This window comes from Poecilia mexicana, unplaced genomic scaffold (genome assembly GCF_051168715.1).
Source record: "Poecilia mexicana isolate PSO_F unplaced genomic scaffold, ASM5116871v1 scaffold_1, whole genome shotgun sequence".
Classification (NCBI taxonomy): domain Eukaryota; kingdom Metazoa; phylum Chordata; class Actinopteri; order Cyprinodontiformes; family Poeciliidae; genus Poecilia; species Poecilia mexicana.
The window spans coordinates 8,232,281-8,245,664 of NW_028263370.1; the positions used below are offsets into that span (position 1 = coordinate 8,232,281).

The following is a 13,384-nucleotide window of genomic DNA, read 5'->3' on the forward strand; positions in this document are numbered from 1 at the left end:
GAATCAACAAAGTAACTCTAAACACCTGAAAAAGATTCCTGAGGCCTTTAAAAACTTCCAGCCTGGTTCGTTACTCAAAACCGCAATCATGGGTCAGACTGCTGACCTGACTGCTGTCCAGAAGGCCATCACTGACATCCTCAAGCAAGAGGGTGAGAAACAGAAAGAAATTTCTGAACGAATCGGCTGTTTGCAGAGTGTTATATCAAGGCACCTCAGTGGGAAGTCAGTAGGAAGGAAAAAGTGTGGCAGAAAACGCTACACAACGAGAAGAGGTGACCGGACCCTGAGGAAGATTGTGGAGAAGGGCCGATTCCAGACCTTGGGGGAAGCAGTGGACTGAGTCTGGAGTAGAAACATCCAGAGCCACTGTGCACAGGCGTGTGCAGGAAATGGGCTACAGGTGCCGCATTCCCCAGGTCAAAGGTCAAGCCACTTTTGAACCAGAAACAGCGGCAGAAGCGCCTGACCTGGGCTACAGAGAAGCAGCACTTTGGACCACTGTTGTTCAGTGGTCCAAAGTACTTTTTTCGGATGAAAGCAAACTTTGCATGTCATTCGGAAATCAAAGTGCCAGACTCTGGAGGAAGACTGGGGAGAAGGAAATGCCAAAATGCCAGAAGTCCAGTGTCAAGTACCCACAGTCAGTGATGGTCTGGGTGCCATGTCAGCTGCTGGTGTTGGTCCACTGGGTTTTATCAAGGGCAGGATCAATGCAGCAGCTATCAGAAGATTTTGGAGCACTTCATGCTTCCATCTGCTGAAAAGTTTTATGGAGATGAAAATTTAATTTGGTCTGGAATCGGCCCTTCTCCACAATCTTCCTCAGGGTCCGGTCACCTCTTCTCGTTGTGCAGCGTTTTCTGCCACACTTTTTCCTTCCTACTGACTTCCCACTGAGGTGCCTTGATATAACACTCTGCAAACAGCCGATTCGTTCAGAAATTTCTTTCTGTTTCTCACCCTCTTGCTTGAGGATGTCAGTGATGGCCTTCTGGACAGCAGTCAGGTCAGCAGTCTGACCCATGATTGCGGTTTTGAGTAATGAACCAGGCTGGGAGTTTTTAAAGGCCTCAGGAATCTTTTTCAGGTGTTTAGAGTTACTTTGTTGATTCAGATGATTATTTTTATTGCTCGTTCAGAGAACCTTTTCATAATATTCTAATTTTTTGAGACAGGGATTTTGGGTTTTCATGAGCTGTTTGCCAAAATCATCAAAATTAAAACAATAAAAGACCTGAAATATTTCAGTTGGTGTGCAATGAATCTAAAATATATGACAATTTAATTTTTATCATGACATTATGGAAAATAATGAACTTTATCACAATATTCTAATTTTATGACCAGCACCTGTATATATATATATATATATATATATATATATATATATATATATATATATATATATATATATATATATATTTTTTTTATTTTTTATTTATTTTTTTTTATTTTATTTTTTTTTTTTGGGGGGGGGCGGGGGAGTTGTGGTGTCAACGGTTCGTTTCTGAGTACTCTCTACACAAACTGATTTTATTAAGAAAACGTCATATACTGTTTCAGTCAAACAAATTTTATGTCAGAAACTAACTTGAGTTAATAAACAACACAGCTTTCAGATGACAATTTTATTATCTTGGCCACAAAATAAGATATCCTTTGCAGAATCATTTTAGTTCTAACGTGTCAATTTCCATCTTTCCATCCAAATGAACTTGTTTTAGTGGCAAATGTGCATATATATTTTTTTTTTTTTATGGAAAGTGAAAGACTGTGTAAGAAGGCCGGCTGAAGCTGGTGAGAGTCATTATCCTCGATGAAATGAGTCCTGTGCCGCTATGGGCTGAAGGCCACATGCGGAGGAAGAAGCCGTTGCTCCAAAAGCAACATAAAAAGCCAGATTACAGTCAGCAAATACACCCATGGAGTCACGGTCTGATGAAATTAAATCTGAAGTGCTTGCCCAGAATGACAGTTGTTACATTTGGATGAAAGTAGATGGGATATTAGATGGTATTATGAGGAAATAACATGATACAGAAATATTGGAGTGACATCTGAAGACATTGCAGCTTGAGCACAAATGGGTCATCCAAATGGACAATGACCCTAGTGCCTAATTCACACAACAAGATTTTAAAATTGTCGGCCGATTTTCAAAACATAACAAACTAATCATAGATATAACAGGTTGGTTCTCTACTATTTGGTGTATAGCCACAAACATTCAAATCTTGCACAAAATCTCTCGAGATCAGGCAATAGATCAGAATAAACAATCATGGCCGACGAGGAAGAAACAATAATTTGTGGACTAAAAGAGAAAAAACAATATAAACATTTCTCTGACATCCACCGAACGTCCAGGTGTGCCATCGTAGTTGTTTTGTCTTCTGTATGTCGGATTCTCCTCTGTTTTTTTTCTTCACTTGTTTAATTTCTTTCATTTAGTTCATATTTACCTTTTTATTTCTTAGTCTTAATTGATACTGCCTTACCTTTTTCACATGTAATTCAGATACCCTGTCTCCATCACTCACTGTAACACCATTATGCCCTTCAGATGCCACTTGATACCACAGATATTAGTGTTGGGCCTGTTGGAATTCAGACGCTTTTATCCAATAATGCACAAATTAAATTATCCTGCCAGTTCCGCCATGATTCTTCTGTTTGTCGTCCTCTGGACACTGGAATCAGGAATATTGGCGTCTGCTCAGCTTGGCCGCTGTATTTTATGAGATGCGACAAACTGTGAGTGTTCTGATTTAGCAATTCACAAATAACAAGATATAGGTAGGATTACAATATCCAGAATCATTTAGTCACCAAATAGTTGATTATTTGAATAATTGAACACTGTTAAAATGTTCGACAATTCTTGTTTGGGAAAGTTTTGAAGAAGAAAATGTTCTACATATGTGAAATAAATCATTAGGTGCTTATTAGCCACATTGCACAGCTATTTATTTGTATTCAAGTAACTCGTTTAAAAAAGAATCCATCAGCTCCTGGTTTCTTTCCTGCTTGTACCAAAGTTTCCTCATTGTTTGATTTCATCGTCATTCCAAGAAGAACTGCATAGATCTGTGTGACGTGATGAGAACATTTTTAGAATGAAATAAACGTGTTTTCTCCAGCTATTTATTATAATCTTTAAAATCTTTATCTGTGTATAAACTTTTTTAAGTTAAATTGCAAATATTTACTGCAAATTTGAATAACTAGAGTCAGATAAACATGTATAAGGATATAGTACATGCTCACATCCCTGTTTTTATATAAAAGTGGCATTACACATCGATTTAAACTTTTATCACCTTTTATGTTTTTCATTTTCTCAAATTAGGTTAAATTTTGGTCCAGTCCAAACACCAGCTAGTTTTTACTCTGAATATTTAGACGACCAAAAGTTTTAGGAAAGCTAAAAATGAAGAGGGGTTTTATTTTTTAGCCTAATGAGTCCAAGTATACATCCACATCTACAGAAGAATCAATATATTTCCACACAATCGGATAAACATTGTGAGGAACATTGCAGAACATTACACACAATTCAAAATATTATTTGCACTGTAGATGGGCAAATATTTATAAGTTGATGTTATGTGTTGGTAGAGTTTTACCCAAGCTACCTTATTGCTTTTTAAAAAGTTTTTTAAGAAAGTTATACTCCAAAGCTTTCCATATTGTCAGAATTCATAATCTGTAGATGAGTTCTGCTTGTTTTTCATGTGAGCATTTTCCAGTAGAAAGTTTTTAGCGGTTTTATCTGAAAGAAACTTGCAACAGATCTTAACAATAGTAAACTAACAGATGAAAGGGGAAAAAAAATCAAAGCCCCAGAAATGTTTTCTGCCTGAAATATATTCTAAATAAAAGTGAATCGAAGAGCAGAAAAAAAAAAAATCTGGTTTTATTTTTGTCATAATTACATATTTTTTTGGTGTGAGAGAAATTGATTTCATTAAACATTTACTGTTTTTTTTTTTAAAGATAATTGAAGAAAATCATTGCTACAATAGTAGAGCAAGACACATATTTGCAAGACACATATAATAACCTCTTTTGTCTTGTCCAGGTAAACGGAGGGGAGTTATTGTTCTGAGCAAAGTGATGGTTGTGTTAGATAGCTAAGTAAAACTGTTGGTCCACAAGGTCAGCTTGCTGTTTTTATGAGCTGTATTGGCTGGATGGTTGTTAGATGAGTCTACGTTAAAATGTCTGCTGTGATTCACATCCAGTCAACAGGAGGCAGGCTGTTCACTAAAAGCCACGTTAGTTACGCAACAAAAGGGCTCCGTTGAGCTTCACAATGATTCAGAGCAGTCAGAAGAGGAGCTTTTCTGTTGCATAACTAGCTGCTGACACCTCCGTGTCACTACTCCAGCCCTTGATTTAGTAAAAACCCAAAACACACTCCCCTTGTCTCCGGCTGTAAAATCTCCTCGGATTAGTCACGCCGAATGCTGCTATGAACTTCACGCTTTGTGGCTTCAGAGCAGTGGAGTCGGAGATGAAATACGCAATAGGTGGTCGAGGAAACAAGCAGGCGACATACAGACGGTGACAGACACTTATTTGCTAGTATGTTCAGAAGCTTATTTGGCGATTTGAGGAGATGCAGCAATGTGCCACTTTGCTTCTTATATTTTTGACATTTGATTTGTGTGTGATCTCATTTTAGGGCCTGATTAGATGGTAGCTGTATTAAGATTAAGGTAGACGTATGTCATCCTGATGTCTTTGTTGTTATGCTTTTCAGGCACGCTACAAACAGAGTCTGGACCCCACAGTGGACGAAGTGAAGAAACTTTGCACGTCACTGAGACGCAACGCCAAAGAGGAGAGAGTCCTCTTCCACTACAACGGCCATGGAGTTCCACGGCCCACCGTCAACGGGGAAATCTGGGTTTTCAACAAGGTAGAAAACACAAAAGAGTTCATAAGAATTCCTGGTTTTACCTTTAAAGTTTACACATATTGAGTCATTAAGTAAAAGTGTAATTTGTCAATAAGTATATGAAAGGGGAATAATCTGTTTTGTTTTTGTTTGTATGATTAGATAGAAAAAAGTAGAATTAAAGCAAAGTTTGCAGGACACATACATTTTGTTTTTTACTTTTTGGATTAATTGAACATTTAACTGTATTCACAATAGAATTCTCTAAAGTTAAACTATGATGGGCTCAAAAACAGGACTGATTAACAGTTCTGACTTTGCATCATTGTAGACAATACAATAATAAGACAGCCACCACAAGGAGGTAAAGTCACAAAAGATCATTAAAAAAAAAAGAAAGCAGACTTTTCAGAGTGTTGTGTCTAAACATATTATGTGAAAGTTGAGTGGAAGGAAGAGGTGTGGATAAAAAAAAGGGCACAATCAGCAGGGATAGCTGCTGAGAGGATTGTGAAGCACAAGTAGAGCCCATCCAGTATGAGGGAGATTCACAAGGTGTGGAGTCCAGATGAAGTCAGAGCTTCAAGATCCTCTGCACTCAGACGTATTTAGGACATGAGTTCAACCACTCCTGAACAATGGACATCAGAAGTATCTAATCAGGACTAAGGACAAAAAGGACTAGTTACCATTTTCTTTAAAGGTAGAATTACATTTAGTTTTTTATTTGATAATCAAGGTCCCAGTATCTGGAGGAAGAGTGGAGAGACACAAGATCAATGTTGCTTGAAATCCAGTGGAAAGTTTTTAAAGTCAGTGCTGACTCTGGAAGCATCTGCTGGTGTTCATCCAAATGTTTTATTGCATCCAAAATCAAGCTTCATGTAGATGCTGATTTCATCTTCTAGCAAGACCTCATACTTGCTCACACTGCTAAAGGACCTGATAAAGACTGTAGCAAACATGTTATACCAGCTTGATTGGCCATCAAACTCCATGACCCGAACCAATAGAGCCTGTGGAATATTTTCTAGGGGAAGACGAGATGCACCAGAGGCAACAATGCAGATGGGCCCTTAAAGAAGCTTGGGATTTCTTAACACCCAAGCAGAACCACAGATTGAGTGCCAGAAATAAATTAACTTCTTGCCAGAATTGAAGTTTATGGAGATGAATCTGTTTATTTTACATCTTTATCTTTTTCCTCTGAAGCGCTGCAGTGCTCCCAGTTGCTCCTAAACATCAACTTGTTGTGTATAAGGTTAAACTGTGAAAACACAAAATCTTACCAAGTGCTTTTGGTCTAGTTTCTAGTGCAAATATCTTAGTACCCTTGAAATTGGACTAAACTAACCTATTAGTAGCTTTTCAGCAAGATATAGGAGCTTGTTTTAAGTAAATAATTACTAATTCCACTGGCAAGTGAAATAATCTGCCAGCAGGATTAGCACATTTCCATCAATATTGAAGAATTATTGATTTAATACAAGCTCATATATCTTGCTGAGAAGTTACTTGTAAGTTGTTTTATTTCTTATTTCAAGTGCATTGAGATATTTTGCACTAGAAACTACGTAGATCAAAAATACTTAGTAAGATTTTGTGTCTTTCCTGTGTAAATTTCCGATATAATAAATGAACTTCCTCCGCTCTGCATGTTTGCATCACTTGCACGTTTTCAAACCTTTTTTCCCCACTTCTTTAATCAGCGGTTTCCATCAAGCAGATGCCTGGTGAATAATTGAACAATGTAGAAATCTATAAAAGTGACTTATCAGCAGCAACACGATGCACCAAATCTCACACCCCTCTCATCTCCCTCTGCTTTTCAGAATTACACACAATACATCCCGCTGTCCATCTACGACCTGCAGACGTGGATGGGGAGCCCGTCCATTTTCGTTTACGACTGCTCCAACGCGGGAATTATCGTCAAGTCGTTTAAGCAGTTCGCCCTGCAGAGAGAACAGGAGCTGGAGGTGAGGGAGCTTCAGCAGAACCATTCATGGTTTACGACATGTTGCTGCACAGGAGCAATGAAATACAAGCTGGGATTTAACAGGAGAGGACGACATTCTAAAATATGAGACGAGTCTTTCAAACACAGAGTTAGCGAGCAGTCGGATAGAACGAGATGAAGTGTTGGAGTTATTAGACAGAAATGGGCAGCGTTACTACTGAGCACACATGACCTGTACAGAAGTTAAGGAAGTCGAACCTAAATGGTGTCGAGTCATGATTCTCAGCTGGATCTGAAGGACTTGGTTTGTTCCCTTTATCCATAAATACAAACTTTCCACACAGTGTGGGAATGTCTGGATTTTAATTTTAGTTTTCAAGATTTGAATAAATTTTTTTTATATTATCAGATGTTGCTTTCTTTCCCATAGACTAAATGCTATTTCAATCTTGTGTCTCATTTTTCTCTCCCTGTCTTTCTGTCCTTAATTTCTTTCTTCTCCCTTTCCTCTGTCCTATCTTCCTCTATCATGTCCTTTTCCCCCTTTCCTTCTATCCTTCCTCATGTCCGTTCTTTTCTTACTACGTGTCCTTCCTTCACCTCACATGTCCTGTAATGCTTCTTTTCTTCCTTGTGAATTTCCTCTTCCCCTCATTACTTTTCCTTTTTCTTCTGTCCTACCGTTTATCCTTCTTTATATCCTTTCTTTATTTTCTTTCATTTTTTCTTCCTCCTTCCTGTCCTCCGTCTCTCTTCCTTGTGTATTTTATGCTTTCCTTCCTTTTTATTTGTCCTGCCTTCCTTCTTTACTTTTTGTCCTTCTTTCATTGTGTCCTTTTGTTTGTTCCTTTTCTCATGTCATTAATTCTCTTGATTCTTCCTTTTATCCCATCTTTCTTATTTATTTTCATCCTCTCTTCCTTCTAATTTCACTAATTTCATACTTCCTTTTTTCTGTTTTTCTTCCTTGTTATTCCTCCTATCCTTTTGTGCTTCATTTTGTCCTCCTTCTCTTCTATCTGTCCTTCCTCTCCTTCCTCCTGCCCTTTCATAAGTGTATCATCCTTCCTTTCTTCCTGGTGTGCTTCCTTCTTTCCTAGCGTCGTTTCTCCATTGTTATCCTGCTCTTGCTCCATCCATCCATCCAGAACGCCTGACTCCTGGGAAATTTCAGTCTCAAAGTATGAATTTTTTACATGACGAATATGTAGGAACTCTTCAAGCAATCCATCACTGCTTCAGTCTTTTCAACACTTCACCTTTTTTATTATGTTGTCTCATCTTTTCTCCTCTGGCTGAAACTAGCAATGTGAATGCCTGATGAGATGGCGCTGTCATTTATTTTAATTATTCATAAAGAAGTTTTTGCCAAACTGTAGATTAACGGGAAAAAAAAAAACGTCAGTGAGGAAATAGGAGGATGTACAGTGTGGAGCTGGAAGTTGGCAAAGAGGAGCCACGGTGAATGATGCACTCCCTTTTAAAAAGTAAAGGTGAAAGCAGCAGATAAACTGCTGAGTCGCTGCAGTGCCTGTGTTTGCCCTCAGATTAACCCGCTGTGTTCTGAGAGTTTCACGAGGTCATAGGAGGATTGTGGGTAAACATGCTTTAAAAACCTTTTCCTCCACTAAATTAGCACTTTGATTCCCTCAAAATGTGTTTTCTTTTGAGGGAAAACACCTTTTCCCTCAAAACTGAGAGAACTCCTAAAAAAAACCAAAAAAACGCCTGCAGGAACAGAGTGAAGTTGTAACCCTGGGAGGGAGGACAAATGTCGACGTTCTTGCTTGATGTGTACATGCTTTTAATTTTTTCCTACATGTCCTCTTACATACAGAAATGAAGATTTTGATCATTCTTCTCTACACAACGCCTGTAGATCAGTAGGTTTCAATCCCGGTCCTCTGAGCCGACTCTCCCTCATTCTTCAGATGAGTCTCTGCTCCAGTACACATGATTTAAATTACTACGTGACGTTCTCAGTATGTAAACAAGTCATCCAGAAGCTTGTTAATCACACATTGATCAGGTTGGGTGTGTGGCAGCAGGGAAACGTCAAAACACAACAGTAAAAGCGTGAACAACAGTAGATCCTCTGGGTCACAAATGAAAGATTTTCTCTTTCACTGCCATCTTGATTTGTGTTCACACATCAGATTTTAGAGCTCAGCAAACCTTATTGTCAATCTGTTCTTTAATGTCTCTGCTTTTCACAATATGAGGACTTCATGTGTAATTACACCAATATGTACGCTTTTATTGTTCAGTTGTGATTTAGCTGGGTTTTACAAATGTTACTACTTGCATGTAAAATGAGTCTAAAAGGGGAATTAAATAGGCTTTGTACCTACTCAGAAAACACTGGGTGCCTTTTCTAATAGCCAGTAGGAAAATAAAACTCTGACTGCTATTGAAAGTTTATTTATGAGAGCGCTCCTCTTTTACACTGCGGTGCTGTTTTTGTCAAATTGATTCCATAAAGCCTGGGATGGAACAAGGCAGCAAATGTTTGATTGATCATTTTTATACTTCCATTTACCTTAAGGAGATTTCCTGCGTTGTTGCATAATAAGTTTTCAGTCCCAAAGCTTTCAGATTCAGCCGTTGGATTTATGCAGGAAGTAAGCTCAAGAAGTAATTTAGTTGGATGCATGGGAAGTTGCATAATATCCATACGCAATATCACTTTTCCTCTTTGGTACCTGCACTTTCCACTCTCTTTAACAGGAAGTATGTAATAGGGTGATGTAATGGAAGATTAGCATAAAGGTGGTGACTTCCAAATAGCTCCCAATCTTTCAGGAGAGGATCAACAGATCCCCTCCTCTTCTGAATACTTACTTTGGTACAGAAAATGAAATCCAGTGTACGCTGTCAGAAGTCACTAAGCTATGGAAGAATCAATCTGTGAGTAATTTATTTGCTAATTACTGCTAGTCTATGAAGGCCACAGCGTCACAAAGGTCAAAAGCCATAGCAGACAGGTCAGGGGTTAATTTGGGGAGAATTTTTAGAAGCACTGTTCATCTGTGAAAGAAAAAGAAAGTCATTATCTAAAAAAAGCCTAAATTTATAAATTGATTTGCAGTTTGTCACAGGGGATTGGTCTGACATGCAGAGTGTAATGTCTAGTGGAAGATTAACACCACACATCAGTCTAAATACCTCTCTACAGTGAGTCGTGGTGGTGGCAGCATCATGCTACTGGCATGCTTTTCTTCAGCAGGAACAGGGAAGCTGGTCAGAGATGATAGGAATGCAGAAAAGACAAATGGAGAACAATTCTGGAAGAAAATACGTCATAGGAGCTGCAAAAAACCTGGAGTACAATTCCCCATCACTTCGATTGAAATTCTTCTTTTTTCCCCTGATCTATTGTACAGAACTGGACAAAAACGGATTGAAGCTTGCAGCTCTTTTGTCCCAGTTTCTAAAAAGTTCAAGAAGTGCGTTGCTGTAAGGGGGGATTGTCCTCCTTAACATGCACAGATAGTCTCTGTGTTGCAGCACATTCGTTCTGCACATCACTGGTCCCAAGCAGAGTCATCCAACCACACAGCACTGAGGAGCGTACAGCCTCTCAGCTCTCGCCCAGAACGACAAGCTTGACTTCACCAGGGACCGTTTTACTCGAAAACGCTGTGATGCAGATCAAGTGCTGGGTGAGATTAGGGAGGCATGACAGAGGGAGGGGTGTGTTTTATCACCTCCTCCCATTTCTGTATTTTGGACCTCATGTGGACCATGCAGTTCATCTGTGTGTGTGTAAGAGATGTGTACTGAGTGCACAACCATAGGGCCACCTGCTTCCTTTTAAAAATCTCATCACTTCCTGTGAGCACTCAGTGAACATGCTTGTTGCATTAGCAGGGAGTAAAGTGTGTGTGATGTTGATAAGGAATCACTGCTCTCTGGGTGTACTCATGTTTGTGTGTGTGTTGTGGTTTTGCTGTTTCCAGTACGCTAACATTAAACCTTCTCCCCTTCCCTCATGTAATATTGCAATAAATAATGCATGCATAGCTCTTAAACTGTAGTTCTCAATTAGTGTTTCACATGGCAGCTCTCTTTTGCTGAGAACATCTGAAATCCTCTTCCTGTGAAGAATTAGTTTTGTAATTTAACGTTGCATTTATGGAATAAAAAAAAGAGGAGTCTTCAACAGTTATATCCTGCCGTATTGTCCCCAGTGAAAGCAAAAAAAAAAAAAAAAAAAAAGAAGGCTGTCATTATGATTTTCATGGTAATTTCCCAGATTACAATATGCTAATGTGATAATTACAGTGGATGCTTGGCATTAATCAGCTTGTGCCGGCGGTGCTGTTGTGTTTACCGTCAGGATTATCATGGCTGGCAGTGACACGCTTTCTTTCACCAGATGATGTTCTTAGGCTAACGCACCGAGAGGCATTAGACGCACGCACTACTTTCTGATTTATTTCTCCGCAAGCAGGATCTCCTAATTAGCCGAAGGAGGAATTATGTCATAACAAGATTGGCGGAAATCCATCTGAGCGGCACCAATCGTACGCGCCCGCAAAGCGCTTCAAAGGGGAGAGAGAACTGTGTTTGATTCAACAGGAAGGAAGACAGTGGCACACCTTGCCACCGCTCTATTAGTTGAGACAATTTTTCTTTTTAATATCATTATTTATTCATGTGTGCAGAGCCACTGTTAGAGCTATGTGTTAAATACGTAAAGTAATGAGATCTGGGCTTCACCCTCCTTTTTTGGCCCTCTATTACAGAGCCTATTAATGAGTTATTGGACTTGTAAAGAGCAGCATATACAACAATAAAGTGTTCCTATATAAATCTATGCAGCTCCATTACAAGGATATCTTTAAAGTTTAATAAGCTTTACTGGAAGCTGCAGTTGAACGAGCAAAATGAAATAGTTTCCTCTTACGTTTTTTGGTATCTGTGACAAAACCTCCTATTTTTTATGCTCTTGTTGTATTTCACCAAGAGTCTGTTGCTATTGGTTGTGCATCACAAATCACACTGCATGCTCTCTCCAGAGCAAATCTCCAGTGGTTTCACAGCACGAGGTGAAAGTAGGAATTTTTTAAGCTATAATGCATCCAGCTTTGACTGTTTCACAGCAGCTCTGCTCCAAGGCACAGGTATAAACACCCTGTTTATACCTGTGCAGTAGTAGCACGTCTAGCTGAATGGGGCTGAAGCTTACTTCAGTACCACTCTTCATAGGTGGTTTGCATGCATCCCCTGATCTAATGAGCCGGTTTTAACCTGTTCATACGGCTCAGGAGCAACGCTGAAAACTGAGGGCTGAAACAGCCTTCAGCCACTTTGACATAATGGATGTTTTTGATCAGAAGGACACAGATTTTTGTAGGTTTGACTGATTTGCAAGTGAAGATGTTCACAGTGAAACATCTTCATAGATTGGATGGGTGTGTGGCAGTGTGGAAGGAAAATTGTGACGTTACATTTAAATGCAGGTATTAGTCGATGCACTGTGGAGTCATTTATAATCCTGTATATAAATAAATAAGCAGACTAGAGTGTGGATGGTGTCTTCAGTCTTTTTAGTTGGAATGTAGTTCATTTTGTGTGGATGCTATAATTTCAGCATCAACTCTGATATTCAAGCTTCTTTCATTTTAATGACTGTTAACTTGGAGATGATGGACACACTTTAGTCATTTATTGACAAGACCGCGATTGATTAAACCATTCTGTTTTCCATTATTAAAACATATATATATATATATATATATATATAAATATAACCTTGCTGTCACATACACTTTTAAGATTTATTAGTGGATAAATAGACCCTGTTTTTTTTTCTTACATAAATTGACAAAAACACTTTACACTGTCACTTTTTCCAATTGATTAACCAAGCTCTTCCTCCTTGGCTCCCTGATTTCCCTAAAGTGTTTGCAGACACAGAGGAGTTTTAGCACTTTGCATCTCTGTTTCAAATTTGTTGTAATTCTCTTAAGTCTCTCTTTATCAACCGATTTTCTAATCTGAGATGTTATATTACACATGAGAGCAGCCTAATGCATTTGGGGATGAAGACCCAGACGACTGAAATTTAAACCAGGTTTCAAAATAGAGGGGGTTTTTGTGATTTTTTTTATTTATTTTTAATTTGTATTTTAGAAACTGATCTGCTGAGAATTTTAAACACAACAATTTCAAAAGTTTACATTGAAAATGTCCTATGAGTGGCAGTAGAGTGATTGAAATCAGAGATTAGAGAAGAACAGGCTGCTTGAGATACACAGAATACAATCTCTAAACTCACAACATATGACATTTTTATTGGTTCTTAATAGTAAGGATTCTAATAATGATGTAGTTAATTTTAATTAATTGCATTATTAATTGTTTTTCACTTAAATCAACCACCATTTGTGTTTAATTGTCCAATGCCTCTAATTGTAGTCATAAGTTGTTTTATTTTTCTGTCAAAATTGCCTTTTCATCCCCCAGCAGTTAATTATATTTTTGGTAGGAAGAATAGCATCTCTAACTGATTT

At 38.4% G+C, this 13,384-nt stretch overlaps 1 protein-coding gene across 4 annotated transcripts in view; it reads left to right on the top strand.

The window, feature by feature from the left end:
- rptor (regulatory associated protein of MTOR, complex 1) overlaps positions 1 to 13,384 on the top strand; it is a 143,173-nt gene that overhangs the window by 36,547 nt on the left and 93,242 nt on the right. For all 4 annotated transcript variants that reach the window (XM_088003681.1, XM_088003691.1, XM_088003684.1 and 1 more), the window contains exons 5-6: positions 4,769 to 4,927; positions 6,739 to 6,885. In XM_088003681.1, coding sequence (XP_087859807.1) covers positions 4,769 to 4,927; positions 6,739 to 6,885 — 306 coding nt within the window. The remainder of the gene's footprint in view (positions 1 to 4,768; positions 4,928 to 6,738; positions 6,886 to 13,384) is intronic.